A 24,127-nucleotide genomic window follows, 5' to 3' on the forward strand; every position below is an offset into this window, starting at 1 on the left:
ACACCTCGCATGAATGCAATTTTATACAATATTTTAAATAATTTTGTGCATGAAACAAAGTCTGTGGAAGGAAGCAAAAGTGTCAGTATCTCAGTGGCCCATGCAAAAAGTTTTGGTTTTTGGAATATTTTGAATTTTGGAATTCTGGATAAAGGAGACTCAGTCAGACATGTCAGCAGTAGATGAGTAGAATTAGCTGATCTGAGGATATTTCATTGTGCCTTCTGCTGTTTAGCCTCTGCTGTCTTTCTTTCCTTGCAGATAACAAACTCTTGGAAACATCCAGCTGGGACAATTTTACTGCAAAGCTACAAGCCAAATCTTTGGAAAACCAGGCAGGACCCTCCCTTCCCAGGTATTAAAAAAATACAGATTTTCTCCCTCTCTAGATGCTCAAAGGAAAACCAGGAGCTATTAGCTACAGGAGGAGTAGCTAATACCCCAGAGGACAGGATCAAGATTCAAAATGACCTCAATGGATTAGAACAGTGGGCCAAAGCTAACAAAATGAATTTCAACACAGAGAAATGCCACGAAAATGAAATGCACAGATATAGAATGGGGGACACCTGGCTTAAGGAGACGATGTGTGAAAGGGATCTAGATGTCCTAGTAGACTACAAGTTGAACATGAGTCAACAGCAGCAGCTAACAAGGCCAATGCGATTCTAGGCTGCATCAGAAGTATAGTGTCTAAATCAAGGGAAGAAATAGTGCCACTGTATTCTGCCTTAGTCAGGCCTAACTTGGAATAACACTATGTCCAGTTTTGGACACCATAATTCAAAAAGGATGTTGAGAAACTGGAGCATGTCCAAAGGAGGGCGACTAAAATGATGAAGAGTCTGGAAACCATGCCCTATGTGCATTGTCCTTCAGATGATTTTTTTTCATAGAATTGTAGAATCACAGAGCTGGAAGAGACTGCAAGGGCCATCCAGTCCAACCCGAATCTGCCATGCAGGAACTCACAGTCAAAAAACACTGCAAGGCCATCCAGCCTCTGTTTAAAAACCTCCAAAGAAGGAGACTCCACCATTCTCCAAAGAAGTGGATTCCACTGTCTAGCAGCTGTTATTGTCCTAATATTTAGGTGGAATTGTTTTTCCTGCATCTTGAATCAATTGTTGCAGGTCCTATTCTCTGGAGCAGCAGAAAACAAGCTTGCTCAATCCGCAATGTGATGTCCCTTCACATCAATTTAAACAGTGCTATCATATCACCTCTTAACCATCTCTTCTCCAAGCTAAATGTACCCAACTCCCTAAGTCTTTCCTTATAAGGCATGGTTTCCAGACCCTTCATCATTTTGATGGTCCTCCTTTGGACATGGTCCAATTTGTCAACATCATTTTTGAATTTTGTTGACCAGAACTGACCAGGACTTTTGGAGTTCTTTCATTCATAGGGTCACCATATGTCAAAGCCAACTCGGTGTCAAATGGGTTAACAATAAAATTGTTAATTTTTAATTAAATTAAATTGTTAATAAATAAAATTGTGTTAACAATACAAGAAAACGTTTAGACCTCTGGAATTCCACTTATGCAATCATGATGTGAATATGTCCATTGCATAATGGCCCAAAACAGCACCTGAAAAGAGACTTACACAGGGTTAGGATACCAGCAGGATTCCAGTCTTTATTTTAAAATTGGCTGAAGGAGGAAAAGGAGGAGGAAGAGCAGGATTAGGGCATTTGGGAACTCTAGTGAAAGTTATAAGGTGGCATGCCTCCTTAACTCCACCCAGGCAACCAGTTCCACATTTGGAGAAGTTTGTCAAACGTTCATCACATGAGTTTCAGGGTCTAAATTAATTTTATGCCAGTCTTCCTGCCACTCCTCCCTAGGCTATGAAAAATATTACTGCTTCGTATTCTGGCAAATAACTCATGCTTCTGTGTTTCACATTGTTTTTCACAGTTCATGGTATTCTAGTGCTTGTTTTAGCCTTTGCATAGCCTTCTTACACAACTACTGATTTCATTCTTTTTGCAGTGGCTACTCAGCTGAGGCTGAAAAGCCATTTCCCCTTCTTCCCTTGGGGAAAAATAACTCCTGACATTGTTGTTGAACATCTTGACATCCTGGCTTGGGATCAGGCTGTTCATAAGGCTATATTTCCCAGAGTTTTTCATGATTTCATACAGGAGAATTGGGGTCTTTCGTAAAATTCTGTTGGATGAGTTTTGTATTTCTCCCCCTCTTTATATAGATAGGGATTTCCTGCATGTAACTGCCCCCTCATTCAAACTAACCATGTGACTTAGGTCACTCTCTCTTTTGGGACGCACACTTCCAAAGATTTTCTCCTGGCCTGTTGGTCCCCTATCTTCTTTCTCCATCAACTTTCTTTGAGAAGATGGTGGTCTGGTTGGGGATGCTTTGATTGAGAGTTCCTGCATGGCAGAGGGTTGGACTGGATGGCCCTTGTGGTCTCTTCCAACTCTATGATTCTATGAGATAAATATTTGTTCTCAACTTGAACTATTCATTAGCTAAATTAGGATATAGCCTCTATGTATATAGAGATGAAAGCCATTAGTAAACTTTTGTTTGAACTACAAGTTGCTTGTGTTGGTTTTGAGTGAGACTCAGTTCATACGGAAGCATAGTTAGACAAGGAAATGTTTTCTGCTACTCTGCTGATTTAAAGCTGGACTCTAACAGGCTTGGCTTTAATTTTTTTTGATATTTAAATATTTTTTCCCCTATGCAAAGGCTGATGCCTTAGGAAACTCAAATTGCCATACAAGTTCTCCATTTTCCCTAAAATGGAATACAAAATCCATAGTCCACTAAATAGTCCATAGAATTGGCAAGCATCAGTGGTAGCTACCAGGGATTCACCCAAACAATGGATGCAAGCTGCAGGAAAAGAGATTCCACCTCAACATTAGGAGGACCTTCCTGAGAGTAAGAGCTGTTCGACAGTGGAACACACTCTTTCCTCAGAATGTAGTGGAGTCTCCTTCTTTGGAGGTCCTTAAACAGAGGCTGGATGGCCATCTGTTAGAGATGCTTTGATTATGAGTTCCTGCATGGCAGGGGGTTGGACTGGATGGCCCTTGCGGTCTCTTCCAACTCTGATTCTATGATTCTATGAAACTCTATGGAGAAAGTGGGGTCCTATGGCTATTTTTGTGCCCCATATTTTTTTTAAAAAAACTCCTAATGGTTTTGCCCCAAATTGCATCTTGTCCCTTTTTATAATGTTTCACCATGTCTCCAAACCTGTCAAGATTCTCATCAGTTCTAGGACTCGTTCCCACTATGCTTTAAAGCGAATTGCCAGTCGGTTTATATGATTGCCGTTCCCATTTGAAACCAGTTCTGATCCTACTGTGATCGGTTTCAATCGCAATGAAGCGAGGCAATTCAAAAAACCCGCTCCTTCCTGACACTAGTTCTTTGGTGGTTCTTTTGAAAATAATTGATTCTGAAGCGTGTTCAACAAGTGGGAATGACGGATCTGAATTGCATCATTCTGGAAGGGAGGTACTAATGGCAGAGGGCTGTTTACCATCCCTCCTCAGTTTTTGGGAGATCCACCATTTGCCCCCTCTCTCACCACTGTCTTTGTGCTTGTGCTAAGACCTATGGGTGCATTTTTTTAAAAAATTAAATTAATGGACGATTCGATTGATTTTGCAACTACTTGCAAAGGCCAATGAATCAAATCTTCAATCAATTTATTTATTTATTAAAAATCTATAAATGCCATGGAGCCCATTGAGGGTTTTAGTACTGTGCTCCTGAGCACCTCTTTGGGGGAAGCACCTCCTGAGTGATGCCCAGCCAAGAGGCCCAGTGCCTGAGAGCACCCTCTTCCCACCCAGAGCCCCGGCTGTCGTTTATGTCACTAATGACGCAGAGATGATTGACGTGCATTTTGAAGCAGCACAAACTGGTGGGGATGACAATCGTGGCAAAAAATAAGTGATTACAAGGACATAATGAAAAAAGATTTGCTTTCATAGTGGGAACGACTGACCGTTTGGACTCGATTTACCAACACGGAGCAAAGGCGAATCCCAAGACAGTTTAAATGTAAATGGGAATGAGCCCTTAGATTCATCTTGTCTGGGCTTCTCGAGAGTAAAAATACAGCCAGCCCTCCATATCCATGGATTTCCTATCCATGGATTCAAGCATCCACGGCTTGAAAATATTCCAAAAACACATTATTTCTGAAAAGCAAACCACAGTTTTCCCATTTTGTATAAGGGACACCAGTTTACTGTGCATTATATGAAATGGGACTTGAGCATCCATGGATTTTGGTATCCATGGGGGCATCGTGGAACCAAAGCCGAGCAGATAGCAATGGCCCAGGGCATATGCTTAAATTTTAATTGAATGGATGCATGAATGTTTTTCAACAATTGCCTAAATATTTTTGAACATCCTTTCCATTTGTGACTCAGAAGCCTTCTGATTGCTGCTCTGAAATTTGCTGCTTCGCTTGCAGAGTTGCGGAAGAGTTTTCCGGTGGCCCCTTGGGCTCGACGGAAGTGCTGGTGAGCCTGAAGAGGAGCCATGAGGGCCACAGGTTGCAAATGGAGAGCATCAATGGAGAGGTGAGCTGGACTATAGTTTTGCCTGTTTAACTACAACAGGCAAGGTACATTCCAAAATCCCTTATTGAGCATGTGGGGACATCAAAAGAGAAAAGGGGAAAGCAGATAGGTGTGCCTGCCTCACCCACCACCCCTGGCTGTCTCTAGAAGTTTTAAACACTTTTCTTTACCTATGCAAGCCTTATTTGATCATGTTATTGCATTGAATGTGTTCATCTTTCTTTTGAATAAAATATTTTCAGAAACATATTGAATTGTTTGGAACCTATCCATATTCTTTCCTTGTTATTTCTTCCTCTGATACCAAATTTTCCATTAAAGAAGTCATATCCAGGAACAGTGACATCATAAGTGTGGGTGTGTATAGCACCGGGCGACACCCAGTCGATGATTGCCCTGTTTAAATATTTGAAGGGGTATCACATTGAGGAGGGAGCAAGCTTTTTTTCTGCTGCTCCAGAGAATATGACCCAGAACAATGGATGCAAGTTACAGGAAAAGAGATTCCGTCTCAATATTAGGGAACCTTCTGACAGTAAGAGCTGTTCAACAGTGAAACACTGTCCCCCAGAGAGTGGTGGAATCTCCTTCTTTGGAGGTCTTTAAACAGAGGCTGGATGGACATCTGTCGGGAGTGCTTGGATTCTGCATGGCACAATGGGGTTGCATTGGATGGCACTTGAGGTCTTTTCAAAATCTATGATTCTATGCTTCTTTTGCTTAAAAATTTTGCTGCAACATGTTGAACTGCTTGGAACCTATCCATATTCTTTCCGTGTTATTTTTTCCTCTGATACCAAATTTTCTGTTAAAGAAGTCATATCCAAAAACAGTGGCATCATAAGGTGAGTGTGGGGAGGATGGACTGCACCAGGTGACACTGCAGAAGAGGGATGACACCCAGCTCAGCGCACCCCCTTCTGCCATGCATTGTTGTACTCATGAGAGGGAGAGTGCACGATGCACCCCTGCCGTGTGCCATTCTATTCATGAGTAGAGCGCCATGTAGCAGTGAGATGAGGGGGCATGCTCTTTTGGTCCTATCCCACAGAAGCCCCATCCCCTGTGCTGGGTGATACTCAGTGACCCTACTGCCACTGCCCTGGACCACTTCAAACTTCACTTAATTGAACACTATGGATGCATTTTGGGGATTTCCCCTTGTGCATGAGAGAGAGAAAAAAAATCACTATTTTTGCCCTGTTGCCTTCATGTTTTCCAGAACCATTTTTAAAATGCCTCAAAACATTCTGCAGTTCTGTCATGAACAACAATCCCATTACCTAAAAATGACTGAGGTGAAATTTCTCTGTTCTTTTTCAGCTGGCGTACAAGATCTATGAGCGGAACATGCTCCTCAGAGCAAAAGATGCCACCTTGGAGGAGCAGCAGGACAGGTAAAGTTTCTCTGTGTGGTTAGTGTGACCTCACGACAGAGACGGAAAGAACATTTGCAATTATTTGTTTCTGCATTGAAAAACAGGTTTTCCAAGAATCCAGGAACCCTGTACAGAAGAATCATAGAACTGTGAGGCTTTTTTCACAGTTTTCTTCCTGTATTCAAACACCCCGAAGTGTCGTGGAGGAATGATTGTGTGGAGCAAAAATGCCTGTGTAGAAAACATATTTTATGTACCTTGTTTTTTCAAGAGAATGCAATAGTATATAAAGTAAGCTGGTAAATACATATATCAAAATATTCAAGATTATAAAACAAGATTATAAAATAAAACATGTTGTTGTTTGCCTTCAAATCGTTTCCCACTTACAGAGACTCTCAGGCGACCCTATCACAAGGTTTTCTTGCCATGATTTGTTCAGAGGGGTTTGCTTTTGCATTCCTCTGAGGCTGAGAGAGTGCGACCCACCCAAGGTCACCCAGTGGGTTTCTGTGGCCAAGCAGAGATTTGAATTCTGGTCTCTAGAGTTTTACAACATGCTTGCAATATTTAACTGTAATTCCAAATGCTTTGGAAAGCGAGTTTTCAATCAAGATTTAGAAGCTATTAGAGACGAAGCAGTCTACAGAATGTTTAGAGGAATTTAACAACAACAACAAAAAACAAACCCAAATTCTCACACTCTGATATGAACACAAGATGAGCTTAAGGCAAAGCTTAGAAACATTACTTTTTGAGACAACATTTCCCAGACGCCCTCAGCCAGCATGGCCAGTGGGAACCAGACAGAACCAGACTGGGAAGGCTAAAACCCTTGGTTTGATCTGTTTCAGGTTGGCCTACTTGGAAGGAGAGCTCAGTGACCTGGAGGCCAAGCAGTATCATCTCCGGGGCCAAGTGGAGGAGCTGAACCGCAAGAACGCCACCCTGAAAGAGGAGTACGATACGCTGCGCCAGCATTACGGGCACCAAGAGGGGGAATTTCGTCGGGCGGCCGAGAGAAGCGTAGAGCTACTCAGATGCCTCATGCAAGGGAAGGCAGATGCTGCCCAACACGAAAACGAGAGGATTGAGAGGTAGGTGGTCTCTCCTGAGCACAAAAGGGGAAGGCAGAGACAACCTGCCTTGGTAGAAACAAGTTGAACATGAGTCAAAAGTGATGCAGCAGCTAAAAAAGCCAATATGATCCTTGGCTGCATCAATAGAAGTACAGTTTTTTGATCAAGGGAAGTCACAATCCCAGACTATTCAGCTTTGGTCAGGCCTCACCTAGAATAATCCTTTGTTCAGTTGTGAGTACCACAATTCAAAAAGGATGTTGAGAAGCTGGAGTGTATCCAGAGGGTGACTAAAATGGTGAAGGGTGTGTAAACCATGAAGCCTTATGAAGAAAGACTTAGGGAGCTGGGGATGTTTAGCTTGTAGAAGAGAAGGTTAAGAGGTGATATGATCGCTCTGTTAAAGTATTTGAAGGGGCATTGTATTGAGGAGGGAGCATGCTTGTTTTCTGCTGCTCCAGAGACTAGAACAGAGAACAATGGATGCAAGCTACAGGAAAAGAGATTCCGCCTCAACATTAGGAGGACCTTCCTGACAGTAAGGGCTGTTCGACAGTGGAACACACTTCCTCAATGGAGGTTTTTTGGAGCTTCTTTGGAGGTTTTTTAACAGATCCTGGATGGCCATCTGTCACAGGGAGTGTGTCTTCTTGTATGGCAGAACTGGCTTGGACTGGATGACTTTTGAGGTTTCTTCCAACTCTAAGATTCTATCATTCTATATAATCTCCAGATTGGAGGCTGTATATTTTTTAATGAACTATTTTTATAGCTTTTGAAACAGTTTAATTACCTTTCAAACGTCGTACGTTATAAAAGCACAGTATACCATAGTAGGACCCCGCATTATGCTAGTTCATATTATTCCTATAATGGTGAGCTGGAATCCTTAGTTGCGTTTGCACAGCGTCCCAGGCACTTTATGCCAGAAGTTGACCATAGAGTTGCACCGGAGAACCTAAGAAAAATGCCTGGGAAGAAAACTTCTCTAGGCATCTCTAGGTTCTCCAGCATGACTCTCCTCTCGTGGCCTGTCTGGAGTCGGTAATGGGCTGGATGAGGGAAAACCAACTCAGTCTGAATCCAGAGAAAACGGAGGTACTCGTGATAGGTTCTCCTGGCCCGGGGATGGCGGTGGTTCCACCTGTCCTGAACGGGATCACGCTTCCCGTGAAGGACTCGGTACGCAGTCTGGGGGTGCTCCTTGACTCGTCCGTCGCTCCACCTTACATCTCAGGTGGATGCGACGGTCAGGAGCACCTGTTATCAGCTTCAGCTGATTCGCCAGCTGCGTCCCTACCTGGGCCAGAGGGACCTTGAAACGGTAGTACATGCTCTGGTAATCTCTCGATTGGACTTCTGCAACGCGCTCTACATGGGGCAACCCTTGTACCAAACCTGGAAGCTACAACTGGTGCAGAATATGGCAGCCAGACTGGTCACTGGCATACCCAGGGCCAGTCATATAACACCAGTGCTTAAAGATCTGCACTGGCTGCCTATTCGTTTCCGGGCACAATACAAGGTGTTGGTTATAACCTATAAAGCCCTAAATGGCTTGGGCCCAGGATACCTAGAGGACCGCCTCTCCCCATATAATCCGCCCCGCACACTCAGAACATCCGGGCAGCAGCTATTGAGGGTCCCAGGGGCAAGACTGGTCTCCACATCTAGGAGGACCTTCACCACCTCGGCCCCGACCCTCTGGAATTCGCTGCCCGGAGAGCTACGTTCGGCCACCTCCCTGGCCCAGTTCAAGAAGGAATTAAAGACCTTCTTGTTCAAAATAGCATTCCCGGACACAGGCTCCAGTTAGTCTTCCCCCCTCTGACAGCAGTGGCAAGCTGGCCAGAATTGGTTTTTAATGTGATTTTAATTGTAAATGTTTATATGGTGTGTGCTTTGTATTATGTTTTTTATGGTGTTGTACACCGCCCTGATTGCAAGAAGGGCGGTATAAAAATAAAACTTTTATTTATTTATTTATTTATTTATTTATTTATGACTCTGTGGTCAATGTTCTGGCAGAAGCATACTATCAGAGAGCTTTGGGTGCTGCAACAAACTACAAATCCCAGGAGTCAATAGGATGGAGCCATGGCTGTTAAAGCAGTGCCAAAATGCATTAATTCTGCATTGTGGCAGCAGCCTGGTTGTTTTGACAGGCTAGAGTGCCAGGGCTCAAAATGGAATTGCACATTAAGATTTTTGAATTGCAGTCTCTTGCACTATTGCATTTCAGCATTCCTACACGCACCCAGGACAAGGTTGTAGGACATTCAAGAAAAAATGTAGGACCTCACTCACTAAGTAAAAGCTAAAAGCACTCATATAAATGTAAATGGATGCTTCTGAGTCAGGCTGAAAATGGAGGATATTTTGAAATTCCTCTTGGATAGAAGGTTGAAATGTAGGACGTGTCCTGGAAAAGGAGGGCATCTGGTGACCCTGGGAAGAATTCTGAAAACGGTTCAAGGGACCCCAAGGTTGCTTATTCTAAATCTCTGGGAAGTGGTCCTGAATTTGAGTGCCAAGCAAGTGGAGGAATGTAGAGCTTGAAAAAGTTACTTTTTTGGACCACAGCTGTCAGACGCCCCAGCTGGGGGGGGGATTTCTGGGAGCTGTACTCCAAAAATGTAACTTTCCCAATACTCTAGAGGAGGATTTGAGTAAAAGTGAGCCTAAAATGGCTGAAGTCATTGGCTGCAGTGACCCCTGCTGGCTATTTGTGACAACAGCCTGTCAGTATCAAAAGAGACTACACTTGTTCCTCCATATTCACTAGGATTAGGGGCACAAGACCCCTGTGAATCTGGAAAAACTGCAAATAAGACAAATGTTTTTACCTGACAGGACACCTGTCTAGGAATCTCTAGGTCCTCCAGTGCAACTCTATGGTCAGTGTCCAACACACACTGACCATAGAACTGCTCTGGAGGAGCTACAAATGCCTCTCTAGTATTCTCTCTAGTAGAGTATTCTCTATAGGAATCTCTTAAGTCTTTCAGTGCAACTTTTAGTTAAAGTTGACCATAGAGTTGTACTGGAGGACCTAGATATTCCTAGAGAGAACATATTAATCAAATCCGTGAATAATCAAATCCGCAAATATCAGAGAATAGAGAATATGGAGGTACAAGGAGATGGGCCTTTCACATAGTCTGGACCTAAGCTGTGTCCTACCTTTTGCTGCTCTGGTAGACTTTGAAGTTGATAATGACTATCGTAATGATGTTTCATTATTCTTTATCAGTATTATTATTATTAATATTATTATTATTATTATTATTATTATTATTATTATTATTATTATTAAGCAATATGCACGGCTACAGTCATCCTGCAAAGGACCTGCGTGAGCCGACCAAACAGAGGGTGGATGGAAAGCAAGTCTTTCTCACAATCTTCTTCCTCTTCTTGCAGAGCAAAGCACGCCAGGGTCTCCCAGGAGCTGAAGAAGGCAACCAAGACGAGGGTCAGCGTGAAGGTGTAAGTCCCACACTCAGGCCTGGATGAACAGCAAAGGGCTGGTGTTTGGTTCTCCCCCGTCCTCCCCTTGTTCTTTGCTTCACTCTCCTACTCCCCTTTGAGCAAAGGGACAACTGTAGCCTATTAAGAACATGATCTCTTGGAAGTCTTTCTTTCATAGGGTCCCCATGAGTCAAGCTAATTCAACAGCACATGACAACAATGATAACAGCAACAACGAAGGGAAAACTGAAGCTAGGTTTTTTGGGGGCTTGGCCACAAAGATGTTTGTATGTGTAACCTGGAATATTGTACCCAGTTCTAGGCACCATGATTCAAGAAGTATGTTGAGAAGCTAGAGCTAGTCCAGAGGAGGATGACCAAAATGGTGAAGCGTCTGGAAAACATAAATCCCTCAGAGGAGTGACTTAAAATGCTGGGTATGTTTAGTCTCTGGAGAAGCAGAAAATAAACTTGTTTCATCTTCTACTTGACCACACCTCAGATATTTAAAGAAGGCTATCATGTCACTTGTCTTTTCCTGTCCAGGCTAAGCATACCCAGCTCCCTAAGTCATTCCTCATAAGTCTTGGCTTCCAGACCTTTCACCATCTTAGTTGCTTTTTTATGGACACATTCTGGCTTTTAATATCCTCTTGACCTGTGGAGTTCAGAAGTGGACACAGGACTCCTGCAAATAAGGCCTGATCAAAGCACAAAGGAGTGGCCCTACTGACTTAGGACAATCCTAAGGCAATGCTATCACAGGGGTTATTGGGCAGAATTTGTTCAGAGGAGGTTTGCCATGACCTTCCTCTGAGGTTGAGAAAGTTTGACCCAAGCTCACCCAATCAGTTTCCATTTCCAAGTGGGGATTTGAACCCTGGTCTCCAGAGCTGTAGTCTAATGCTCAAACAAGTAGGTGGTTTCAGCATTGGACTACAGCTCTAGAGATTAGGGTTCAAATTCCCACCTGCCCATGGAAATTGCTTGGGTGAGCTTGGGTCACACTTTCTCAGCCCCAGAGGAAGCCCCTCTGAAGAAATACTGTCCAGTAAACCCAGTGATAACTTTGCCTTAGGATTATCATAGGTGATACCTTTGCCTTAGGATCACACTATTCAATTGCTGTTTAACCAGTGGGAAAGTCATTGGGTGGGTAGATATTTATACAGTGCTCTGTTGCTGCACTTTCAAATCTACTTTGTGTTTTCTCCCTGGTAGATATCCAGAAGTTGTGAAGGCAGATAAGCAGAAGATGGAAACCACAGATGTTCCTGAAGAGCAGAATGGTGAAAGGTTAAGGAAAAGACCCTTTAGGTAAGATGCTAACCAAAGAGGGAGAAGAATATTTGTGGCTGTCCTAGATTGGAAAGTTGCCTTCAGAATTGATTGTTTTCTCTTCTTAATCTCATGGTTTTCTTCCTGTAGATTCTGAATTGCCCTCTTCTGTAGTTGCCCATCACTGGGAATCAGGGTCACATAATGGTGAATGGTCAAATGGTACCTGTCCTCTCGTATGCATGATGAGGTTGTGGAATCAGAAGCAGCCACTGTGTATTTCCCATTACAAAATAGGACAAAAAGCAGATACGCAATTGGTTGCATAATGTTGCGGTTCAGCAGAAGATGGGGTGCATTGCAACCACTACATGACTACATAAACACAGATTTACACTACTCAAGCACAGTAAAGGTTTTTGGCCAACATTTAAGTGGTTAGGAGGAGTTAGAGGAGAAAGAGGTGGACAATCTGTGGTTATTGGTCATGATGGTTTTATGGAACCTCCATATTCAGTGACGTCTGTCTGCAGATGACAGTGGCAAGGGAGCATCTGTGAATGCAGGTGACAAGGGAGGGAGATACTACATCTGTACCCTGCTGGTAGGCATCCCAGATGCAAATGGTTGACCACACAGGGCAATAAGATAACTGGTCCAAATGGATTTTGGGTGTAATTGTCATCACTGTAAACCCTGCCTTTCTCCCACAGACTGAGACTCCAGCAATGTGCGTCTTAATTTTCAGCTTCAGTGCAGAGATAGAATTATTTGCTTTCTGGCCTGCAAAGTGGTTCATCTAGAATCCATAATGTTCAGAAGGGTCCATTATTTGTTCATGTTGAATCTCCCTTATCCCAAATTCTCAGGAACAAAAGCTTTTGGGATTCTTTCAGATTTTTTAATATTTGCATATACACAATGAAATTTCTTGGGGATGGGACCCAAGTGTAAACATGAAACTCATTTCCGTTTCACATACACCTTGTACAAATAGCCTGAAGGTAATTTTATACACAATATTTTTAACGATTTTGTGTGTGAAACTAAGGACCTTACCACACTGGGGAAATCAGGCAAAATTAGGGGTTTGAGCAATGATTATCTCATGCAAAACACGATATCACAATGTGTTCCACAAGGCGTCGCTATTAAACAGGCAATAAACAGCAACAAATAATTCACGGGGAAATCCTGAAAATGATTTGTTGCCGTTTATTGCCTGTTTAATAGCAATGTGTGTGAAAATCTTAATTGCGATATCACATTTTGCACGGGATAATTGGTGTTTAAACCCCTGATTTCCCCCGTGTGATAAGATCCTATGTTTGTGCATGCTGAACCATCAGAAAGCAAAGGGGTCACTATCCAGATAAGGGAGGCTCAACCTATACCTGTAGCAAAGCACTGATGGTCACCCTCCAGATCCGCTAACACACTGACTGTGCCCCTGTCCTCACCCTCCACCACAATTCCTCCACCTCCTCCCCCTCCTTTCATTTTTCCATTCATGTTTTCACCGTCTTTTCCATTTGCCTTCTCATCTAGATCCGCATCCGCCACCTCCATGACCCTCACCAGATATGTGGATGTTTTCAAGGGTTTGTTTGAGTAAGTCGGTTGTTCAGCTTTGTAGTCAGTTAGTTGCCTCAGCATGGTTTGGATCTCTCTTTTTCTTTTGCTTGAAGTTTGCTGTGTGAGCTGGCTTTCCTCCCTTTTCAGGAATGTGATGAGGGAACAAAGGTCTCTGAGGTTGCTGCCATACTGCAGAATTAATGCTGTTTGACACCGCTTTAATTGTCATGGCTCCATCCTATGGAATCCTGGGATTTGTAGTTTACTGTGGCCCCAGAGTTCTCCGACAGAGAAGGATAAATATCAGAGAGAACTACAAGTCCCAGAATTCCATAGCATTGTGCCATGACAGTCAAAGCACATCAAACTTCAAAAGTAAACCCAATGATCCTAAGGCATTCAAAGATCTTCAATTAATCAAGAACAAGATTAACGAAAACATGATACAAGAAGTCTTAGATATAATTACAAATACCAAGATATCACGACTTTGAAAACGCGAATAAAGTAGGAAGATGGCTCACTCAGAAGAGAAAAAGAAAAAAAGATGATATTGAAATTAAAAGACAATAACATAGAATTTACGCAACAAGAAAGAATAAAACAGATGGTTACAGAATACTTTCAGAGATTATATATATCAGAAGAATCAACACAAGAGAAGAGAGTAAATAAGAAGGAATATATAAAGAAGGAAGTGGGACTTCTAATTACAGAACAATAATTAAAGAATTGAAACTCTCCAGTAACATCGGAGGAACCAGATAGAACAATAAATAAGGTAAAGAACAACAAAGCGCCCGGACCTGATGGTTTAATGGCAAAAATCTATAAGACGTTTAAAGAAGAACTCTTTCCACCACTCTTAACAACAATACAAGCAATTGATTATGTTGGAACCACTCAACAACAACTCTAATCCCAAAAGAAAACAAAGATTTGGAACAAATAGGAATTTTACTGTCCAGTTTCACTTCTAAATCTGGATTATAAGTTTTACACTTCTATGCTAGCAGAACAACTAAAGAAAGTGCTTTCTATATTTCTGTATTGATTCAAGAGGACCAAGCTGGATTCCTTCCAGGGAGACATCTAAAGGATAGCATTAGGCTGGTGTTAAATGTGATGGATGTTTTCAAAATTAATAAAGTAAGGAAGCTAGGGATGGTATCCTTGGACATTCGACAACGTAAATTGGGATTTTCTAGAGATATTGATAAAGGTGTGTGGAATCAGAGGAAGACTTGCAAATTGGATAAACAATATCTACAACAAACAATACACAGGAATAATTGTGAATGGGGAAAAACTAATCTAATTAAATCAATAAAGGTACACATCAGGGTTGTCCTCTATTGCCTTTACTGTTTATATTGGTGATCGAAGTACTTAAATAACCAAATAAGGAATGATTCTAAACTTCAAGGTTTAGAAATAGGTAAATTCAGTTACAAGATTTGGGCCTTTGCGGACGACCTGGTAGTCTTCCTGGAGAATCCAAAGAAAACTATACATAGATTAGAAGAAATGTTGGAGAAATTTGGGAGTTTAGCAGGATTTAGTGTCAACAAAAATAAGAGTGGCATCCTAACTAAAAATCTTTCTAGGAGAGGGGAAGAAGAATTAGAAAATATAACAGATTTCCAATTGGTAGACAAAATTAAATATCTAGGATTTGACAAAGAACAACGTGGATTTGTATAAGAATTACTATAGAGAAGTTTGAAAATCTATTAAGATTGACTTGGGAAGGTGGAAGAAACAACAGTTAACATTACTAGGAAGAATTGCAACAAGAAAAATGAATGTGTTACCCTGGATGCTATTTCTTTTCCAAACACTTCCCATTATAACTAATAAACATCCATGCAACTGCTGGAGAAAAGACATCTCTAATTTTGTTTGACAAGGGAAGAGACCCAGGATAAAATACAAAGCTATGCAGAGGTTTATGGCAAGAGGAGGCCTGGGACTGCCCAATCTAGAAATATACCACAATGCTTCTGCAATGATCTGGATAAGAGACTGGATTAACCTAGATAATAATAAGAATCTAGAAATAGAAAGTTGCAAGATGGAACAAGGCTGGCATGCCTATTCTGGTTAGGAAACTAGCAAATACAATAAAGGCTTTAATCAAAACTTCATAAGAAGAGCACTCTTAATCATTTGGAACACATATAAGAAATATTTATACAGGAAAGTTCCAAGATGGGCTTTTCATAAAAAAGAAAAAGATACTACAGGAAAATGGCTAAGTTATGAAAAGATCCTAACAAGACCAGAAGGGATAGATAAACTTAAAGCAAGTAATGAAATCTTGAAAGAAGACCCAGGACTCAACTGGTTACAATATTGGCAAATAAAAGAGGATTGAATAAAAGACATCGGAGATCAAGGTATAGAAAGTGAAAAGACCAAAGTTTTTTGTGGGCTTTTCAGGCTCTGTGGCCATGTTCCAGCAGAGTTTCCTTCTGACGTTTCGCCAGCATCTGTGGCAACTGGCATCCTCAAGACAAACGTCAGAAGGAAACTCTGCTGGAACATGGCCACAGAGCCCAAAAATCCCACAAAACACTATGGATGCCGGCCATGAAAGCCTTCGACTTTACATCGAAAAGACCAGATTTGACAAAATAACAATGGGGGATAGAAGAAGACTAATCAAGAAAATTTCATATGCTAGAATAGGAAGTACATGAAGAAACAGTTAAGACAAGCATAATTAAATGGGCACAAAATATAGGCAATGAAATACCCCTTTCCAGTTGGGAAAATGTTTGGAAGAGGAATCTACACTTTACAAAATGTAGTAATCTAAAGGAGAATTACTACAAAATTTTTATAGATAGTACCTAACTCCAGTTAAGATAGCAAATATAGGTAAACATGCTAAAAAAATTGTTGGAAATGTAAACATTATATCATTTGTGGTGACAGTGAGATAAGCAAAAAAGAATTTGGGAAGAAATTCATAGGAACGTTATATTCACTTAAAAAAAATACCATTAAGACCCGAACTCTTCCTGTTAAATATAACAGACGTAATATCTGATAACTTGATACAGGACAAAATGAGTGTTTTGTTTTATATGATCACTGCCGTCTGGATGATCTATGCGAAATATCGGAAATTAAACGCAATACCAACAGTAGATGAATGGATCTTAAAACTGAACGACTTAGGAATTCTAGATACTCTATCAATGCATGTAAATAATAAAACAGTCCAACAATATGAAGGTAAATGGAAGGAGGTTGCGAAATTGTGCGATAATAAGAAAAGACCACGAATAGGTGAAGCAGATCTTAAGTCAAAGTTGGAGACAATTTAAAAGCTCATAACGGTTATGTGAATGGAATGAAGCAAATTATATGTATACTAAGGTGATCTGGAGCGAATGTAAATTATTTCATGAGGGAAAAAAAAGCAGCATCAAACTACATTAATTCTGCAATGCAGACTGAGCCTAGAACGGCCAGAATGGCCCTTTCCTTGCTGTCCTTCTGTTGGCATTGCAAGCAAAGGCTTCTTTATTGTGAACGTTTTTAAAAACTAAAAGGTTTTTAAAGTAAGGGCTTGAAGAGGCTGCTGTGTGGCTTTAAACTGGACTGTTTTTCCACTGCTTTTTAAAAAAATCCTTTTAAACAAGTTCATGTTTTAAATAGTTTTTAACATCCCCAACAGCTTGGTTCTGTTTTAATGTTGTGCCTTTGTATATTTTTAATTATATTGTAAGCATTTAATTTGGAAGAGGAGGATGGAGTCTTGTAAATAAAGCTGCTGCTAATACTGACAAGAGCAACAATATTATTAATAGCCATAAGGTTGCTTGATTCTGAAATCCCAGCAAAATATACTTACTTACTTTACTTTATTAATATGCCACCGTTCTCCCAGAACGAGATCCAAGGCAGCAAACAATTGAAGACATATTGTAAAAACACCACATTTAAAACACCGTAAAACTGATTTGAAAACATACCAAAGTTAACAACAGAAAAAACATACATCTTCATTAAAAACCTTCCCTGTAATAAGTGTGATTGTATTTTTTTGGTCTAGATAAGGAAATGTATGAGCTATAATCTGACAAATGAAAAAGAAAAAAAATCTTTGGGTTTTAGAAATTTGAAGTCATAAATGGAAACAATTAGAAATGTTTTATTTTGCACACTAGATTACAAAGGGAAGTGTAAAGGTAAGGAATAAAGGTAGTTAATAAGGGAAGATAAGGATGATGATACTTATACAAAAAGAATTTATTACATTATACTAAATAATATTGAACAAGAACGTTGGAAATTTACTATAAGTCGACCTCATGTATATGTCGAGGGCAGGTTTTGGGGGCAAAATTAGGGATTTTGATATGACCTCTGGATAGGTCAAAGAGAAAACTTAGGGGCATGTAAAAAGAATTATGGGGCTCTCCAGACCGCCTCAAAAGGGTGGGCTGGAGGCACCCAGTTTTCCTGCAGAAGGACACTGCAGCACTCAAACCGCGCAGTGTCCCTCCGGACCAAAAAGAACCTGGAAATAACGGGTTCTTCTGGGAGCGCAGGAACACTGTCATCAGTGCGCTATTGGCGCACTGTGATGTGTCCAGGATGCAAATGCGGCGCCAAGAGGTGCGGATGCAGTGCCCGCTTGCGACCTGCACGCAACCCCGTATGGACAGCGCTGCGTAAAGATGGCGCCATCCATACGTTCCGGAACCCTAGAATTGGCCCCAGGCTGCCGCAAACTGGCGGTCTGTACTGGGCCAAAAATAATGATTCCCAACCTTTGGTCTTCCAGATGTTTTGGACTTCAGCTCCCAGAATTCCTGACTGTTGGCCAAGCTGGCTGAGGGTTTTGAGAGTCCAAAACACGCTGATCTAAAGGATGAAGCAAAGGAAAACAATGCTAAAGAAACTTACAAGATTCCAGCAGGCACAACTGTTTATGCTCATCCTAAAGGCTGGATGGGTGAGAGAATAGATGGGGCTTCCAATACAAATTACACTCTTGCTTTTCACCAGGGAATGGTTAAATACAGTACTTTGACCAGTAGATAACTTGATGCAGGGTTCTTGGGTCAATTTTTTTGTCTAAAATGTTTAGACCTATACATGTTTGTGTAAATGTTTTATGTGATGGATTTTTTATACCAAAATAAAGGTAAAAAAATAATAAAAAAACCCTTAATTGCTCTTAAGCATAAGTATAATGGTGAGCCTCCTTGAGTTCCACTCTGGGAGAAAGGTGGCATATAAAAATAAATACTGTATATACTCATGTACAAGTCTAGAAATTTAGGTCAAAAATTTGACCAAAAATAACTTGAGTTGACTTATCCATCGTCAGTGTAAATATTGTATCGTAACTCTTATTTAAAAGACGGAACCATCTCCTGGTGAAAAGCAAGAGTATAATATGTGAAGCACTGACCCCTTCTACTCTCTCATCCATCCAGCCATAAGAATAAGCACAAAGAGTTATGTCTGCTGGAATTTTGTAAGTTCTTTGACATTGTTTTGCTTTGCTTCATCCTTTAGATCCTTTGTTACATGCCCCTAAGTTTTACCCTTGACTTATCCAGGGGTCATAGCAGAATCCATCATTTTGGCCCCAAAATATGCCTTCGACTTATACATGAGGTCAACTTATAGTATATAAGTATGTATGTATATATGGGTAAATAAATAAATAAATAAAATAATTCCATTGAATCAAGAAGCAATGGAAGGAACTGGGACAGAAAGGAGTGTGTGTGTGTGGTTATGAGCAAGCACCAAGGATCAAACCAAGAAGTCCAAAAGCAGACCAATAATTATATTCCTGAGGCATGACTGTATTACCAAGCTTTTCCCTTGCTCTGGCTAGTTTCAGGCTGAAACGGGGGAACTCCATCAGCAGCGTGTCGGAGGACCGGTATTGCAGCCTTCCCTGTTGCATGGCGGCCTGCCTCCCTTCCGGAGTGAGTGACGTACAGGTAAATCAGAGATTCCAGAACTGCCGCCTCAACTGTTCACTCTTTGATGTCCTTCTTGTATTTCCTAAGATTCTAATAGTGGCCGTTATTTCCCAGAGCTTTCAAACTGGTACTTTATTGCAGTCAACAGACCATTCCAGCATGTTGAATGCATGTTAAAACTACGCAAATGGGCCACATAAATACTTAAATAAAAAATGTGGGTTTTTCTGGTTCTGTGGCCATGTTCTAGAAGAGTTTGTTCCTGATGTTTCGCCAGCATCTCTGGCTGGCATCTTCAGAGAAATTTCTGTGAAGATGCCAGCCACAGATGCTGGCAAAATGTCAGGAACAAACTCTTATTGAACATGGCCACATACCCTGAAAACCCCACAAAAATCTATGGATGCTGGCCATAAAAGCCTTTGACTTCACATTAAATCAAACTGTTAGTCATAAAATATCACTATAGTATGATGGAATAAATATATTAAAATTGCATCTATTAATACATAGTATATCTTTTAACACATGTTACCTGATCTGGGAGCTTTTAGGTCCCTTGTGGGAGAAAGGAAGCAGATACATAGATGATAGATAGATAGATAGATAGATAGATAGATAGATAGATAGATAGATTCTATTAAGATGATTTTGTATTTTGGTACTTGTATATATACATATATTTGTGTCGCTTTCTTGTTACCTGTGTTCTATTTTAAATTTACTGCTGTTATTGTAGTTTGTTTGTATTTTACCTTAACTATATTGAATTCTGATGGCTTCAAGCTTTTAGCAATAAAGAAACTTGTAAACTCGTAAACTTGAGAACTCATATTAAAACTGCATAGATGAGAAGTCTGGTTTAAAATTGCCAGGTTTTAAAATTTGCCACTTGCTGAGTGAGTGATCAGTTAACTAGGAAAAAGAGCCCACAAGGTTTGAGTGTAGGACAAGGAGTCTGGGAGAGCAGGGTTCGAATCCCCACTGAGCCATGGAAACCCAGGTCACACTCTTTCAGCCTTGTGGTGGGGATGGTTCACTGCCAACAAGTCAGAGTTGACTTCAAGAGAGAGAACAACAGCTTCAAGAGCCAACATGGTGTAATGGTTTGAATTTTCGACTCTAGAGAATAGGGTTCAAATCCCTTCTTGGCCATGGAAACCCAAGTCGCATTCTCTCAGCCTAAGAAGAAGGCAAAGGCAAACTGCTTTCTTAACAAATGTTGTCAAGAAAATCTCTTGACAGGTTCGTCTTAGGTTTGCTATAAGTTGTAAATGAGAGAGCCAGTGTGGCATAGTGGTTTGAGCATTGGACTTCAGAGAGCAGGACTCGAATACCTGTTGAGCCATAGAAGCCCCCTTGGAGTCCTTAGGCAAGAAACACTCTCTACCACAGGCGAAGGTAATGGCAAACCCCCTCTGAATGAGTCTTGTCTAGTAAACCCTATGATCGGTTCACCTTAGAATCACAGAGTTGGAAGAGACCCCAAGGGCCACCCAGTCCAACCCCATTCTGCCATGCAGGAACTCTCAATCAAAGCATCCCTGACAGACAGCCATCTAGCCTCTATTTAAAGACCGCCAAAGAAGGAGACTCCACCACTCTCCAAGGGAGCATCTTCTGCTGTCAAACAGCCCTTACTGTCAGGACCTTAGAGTTACTGTTAGTCAAAAATGTCTTGGAGGCACACAACAACAAACAACAGAAACCATTTGGGAATATCTCCTAATTGAATCCTAATTGAGTCCTAATTGAATGATCTTTTCTGAATTTGGATGCCCACATATATGTTCACCGGTCAATAAAGGACAATAATTTATGCATCTCATGAAGAGAACCCCAGTTCAGAAAAGGAGACACCTCTGTAAATCTGTTCCGCCTTAAGGTGACACAAGGCTCATTATTGTCTTTGCTGCAACAAACTAATGTGACTTACTCCCTTGGAAGTTATATTTTATTGTGGCTGAGAATATTACAGAGCCCAGCCCTAGTCCATAAAGCAGGGATGGGCCACATGTGGAGAGCCAGCATAGTGTAGTGGTTTGAGTGTTGGACTGACTCTGGAGAGCAGGGTTTGAATCCCTGCTCGGTCATGGAAACTCAATGGGTGAACTGGAGTGAATCACGCACTCTCAGCCCCATGATAGGTTTGCCTTAGGTTTATCATAAGTCAGAAACAACTTGAAGGCCCACAATAACAGCAACAACACAGGGCCCCATAGGCATAAAAACGGATGCACTCCAAAATTTGTTCAAGTATATATGAAAAACGATCTTTTATTTTTTTAATGCCAAGCCCTCAATGGTTGCCCACTCCTGGAAAGGAATGCTAGGAATAGCAGTCCAACAACATCTGGAAGGTTACACAATTCCCACCAGTGTGTTATATAGTCACAGAGTAAGAAGTGGGGCATCTTATTGGCTGCCTAGTCCAGTCAAGAACTTGGAGAAGTTATTATTTAGACTACAATTCCCTGAGTCCTTCAGCCAAGATAGTCTCATTGCCTAGGAATTTATGGGGGAATGAGTACCTCAAAATTAAAGCTTCCAAGATGTGTGTTTTGGGGGCTTGAATGGATAGATACCATTTATTGCTGTGAAGCTATGTACAAAGTGACTTTGCTGAATTCAAAAGCTTCTTCCACTGAAGAAGACGTCGGTCGAAACGCCTCTGGCCTTTTGGTTTTTATTATTAGTATTGTTTATAATTGCCAAAAGAAAAAAATAGAGGGGGCTTTTCTTCACCCTTTCGGTGGTTTTATTGGCTTTTCACCAGGGTTTAGTTTCTCTGGTTTTGTATTTTTAATATTCTATTCACCCTTAGCATTTTTAGATCTTTCAGTGGGGTAATTTTACCCTTTTAGACATTACATTGTTTTTTTGCTCCAGGGTGCTGTTGTTCCCTTATAGTTTTTGCCAGAACCCTTTTGTTGTTTTGTTTATCCAATTGATAGACCTCAGCCTTCAAGTCCAGACTCACTCAGGTTTGATCTGAATAGAGCAAGGGAGAAGCCTTGTTGGCAGATTCAGCCGTACTTTGAGAGTTCCTCCCCTTGCGAGATCTAGCATCCCTCTCCATCTTCGCCTTCCTCCATAATCTGAAAACCTTCTGTTGAGAAAGGCTTTAAAATGCCTGTTTGTTACCCTTTGTCCAGTGTTATTCCTTTGGGTGGTTTATTTATAAGTTCTTTTATGATATGTTTGTGCTCATTTCACTATGTTTATTTCTCTGCCTGCTGCTCTGCTTGGTTACTGTGGATATGTATTTTTTAATCATCTGTTGTGTTTCTTGTTCACCAGCTGTTTTATACCATTATGGGGAAAGGCATGGTATAAATATCTTACATAAATTACTGTGCATCTAAGTGCACATTGCTTCCGTTAGTCTGAACCCAATCTCATTTTCAGCGGTTGCACAATTCTGGCACAGTTTGAGATCCTCCATCTCTTCAGTGTAGCATAAATATCCACCGGCAGAGTTACGTTGCGCTTGGATAACATAACACTTTTACTAAATACCAACAATATGCAACATAAGTGGATGAATGGTCAGTGCGCATGGCTGAGATCCCATTGCACAATTGCAATGTGTACTGTGCCTTCATGGCGCAAGCTGCTTTTTGTATTTTATTGTACTACAGGTTAAGTCTCCCTTATTTGAAATGCTTAGGACCAGATATGTTTTAGATTTTGGAATATTGGCATATACATAATGAGATTCCTTGGAGATGGGACCCAAGTCTAAGCATGAAATTCATTTATGTTTCCTATACACCTTATACACATAGCCTAAAGGTAATTTTACACAATATTTTATAATAGTTTTGTGCATGAAACAAAGTTTGTGTACACTGAACTGTCAGAAAGCAAAGGTGTCACTCTCTCAGCCACCCATGAAAAAAGTTTGGGTTTTTGGAATATTTCACCTTTCAGAATTTTAATTAAGAGAGACTCAACCTGTACCCCATGTATGATAAATCCATATGTGGAACCCTGTTTGTGTTGCTGGCAGGTGGTTATGACTGTTGTATCATTGTGTACAAAATCTCCTTGCATAGTGCAACCATGTGTGTCACTAACAGGATGCTGGTTGTAGATCTTCATTCTACACCTATTAGCCATCTTGCACAAGAATTTGAACATCTAGTCCTTTCCTGGTTGTTTTCTCCAAACATTCTGGGAACAGAATAGGAATAAAAAGTATATATATAAAAATAACCAAAAATCATGTTTATCAAATGTTGGAAAACCCTGAAGAGAGAGAACGTTGACTGTCAAGAATCTTTGCTGTGTAAGAATTATTTCTGTGCTAAATTCCTACATGGTTTTACTGATCAACAGCAATTTCTGAGCAAGAAACAGTTGATTCTGTGCAGTAAATATTGTTTCCTGTGCAAAAACAAAGAAACATTTTTGCACAGAATAAATCATTAACTGCAAATAGTCCTCAAAAACTGCAGTTTTCAAAGACTTTCTCACACCAGAAAGAAAATTGCTGACTTGGTGCTTCCTTCAAGAATAAAATTAATGAAGAATTGCATCTCTAACAAAAGAAAGAAAGAAAGAAAGAAAGAAAGAAAGAAAAGAATAGTTGGGAAGATGGGGTTTGGGATAATGGTTCACACTAGCAGAACTACAGTACATGCGAAAGGGATTCTAGGAGTCTTAAGAGACCTTAAGCTGAACATGAGTCATCAGTGTGATGTGACAGCTAAAAAAGCCAATGTAATTCAAAACTTCATAGGAATATCATATCTAGATTGAGGGAAGCGATACTACCTCTATTCTGCTTTGTCAGACCTC

General features: G+C 40.8%; 1 protein-coding gene across 4 annotated transcripts in view; it reads left to right on the forward strand.

The window, feature by feature from the left end:
* The window catches only part of ATG16L2 (autophagy related 16 like 2), a 60,604-nt gene that overhangs the window by 12,756 nt on the left and 23,721 nt on the right, over nt 1-24,127 (forward strand). For 3 of the 4 annotated variants that reach the window (XM_089513110.1, XM_089513111.1, XM_089513114.1), the window contains exons 2-9: nt 262-355; nt 4,474-4,582; nt 5,906-5,979; nt 6,816-7,058; nt 10,464-10,529; nt 11,733-11,828; nt 13,338-13,400; nt 19,234-19,342. In XM_089513110.1, coding sequence (XP_089369236.1) covers nt 262-355; nt 4,474-4,582; nt 5,906-5,979; nt 6,816-7,058; nt 10,464-10,529; nt 11,733-11,828; nt 13,338-13,400; nt 19,234-19,342 — 854 coding nt within the window. The remainder of the gene's footprint in view (nt 1-261; nt 356-4,473; nt 4,583-5,905; nt 5,980-6,815; nt 7,059-10,463; nt 10,530-11,732; nt 11,829-13,337; nt 13,401-19,233; nt 19,343-24,127) is intronic. The other variant, XM_089513112.1, reaches the window with a different exon arrangement.

This window comes from Sceloporus occidentalis, unplaced genomic scaffold (assembly GCF_023333645.1).
Source record: "Sceloporus occidentalis isolate IW3139 unplaced genomic scaffold, rSceOcc1.0.p SCAF_2, whole genome shotgun sequence".
Classification (NCBI taxonomy): Eukaryota; Metazoa; Chordata; class Lepidosauria; order Squamata; family Phrynosomatidae; genus Sceloporus; species Sceloporus occidentalis.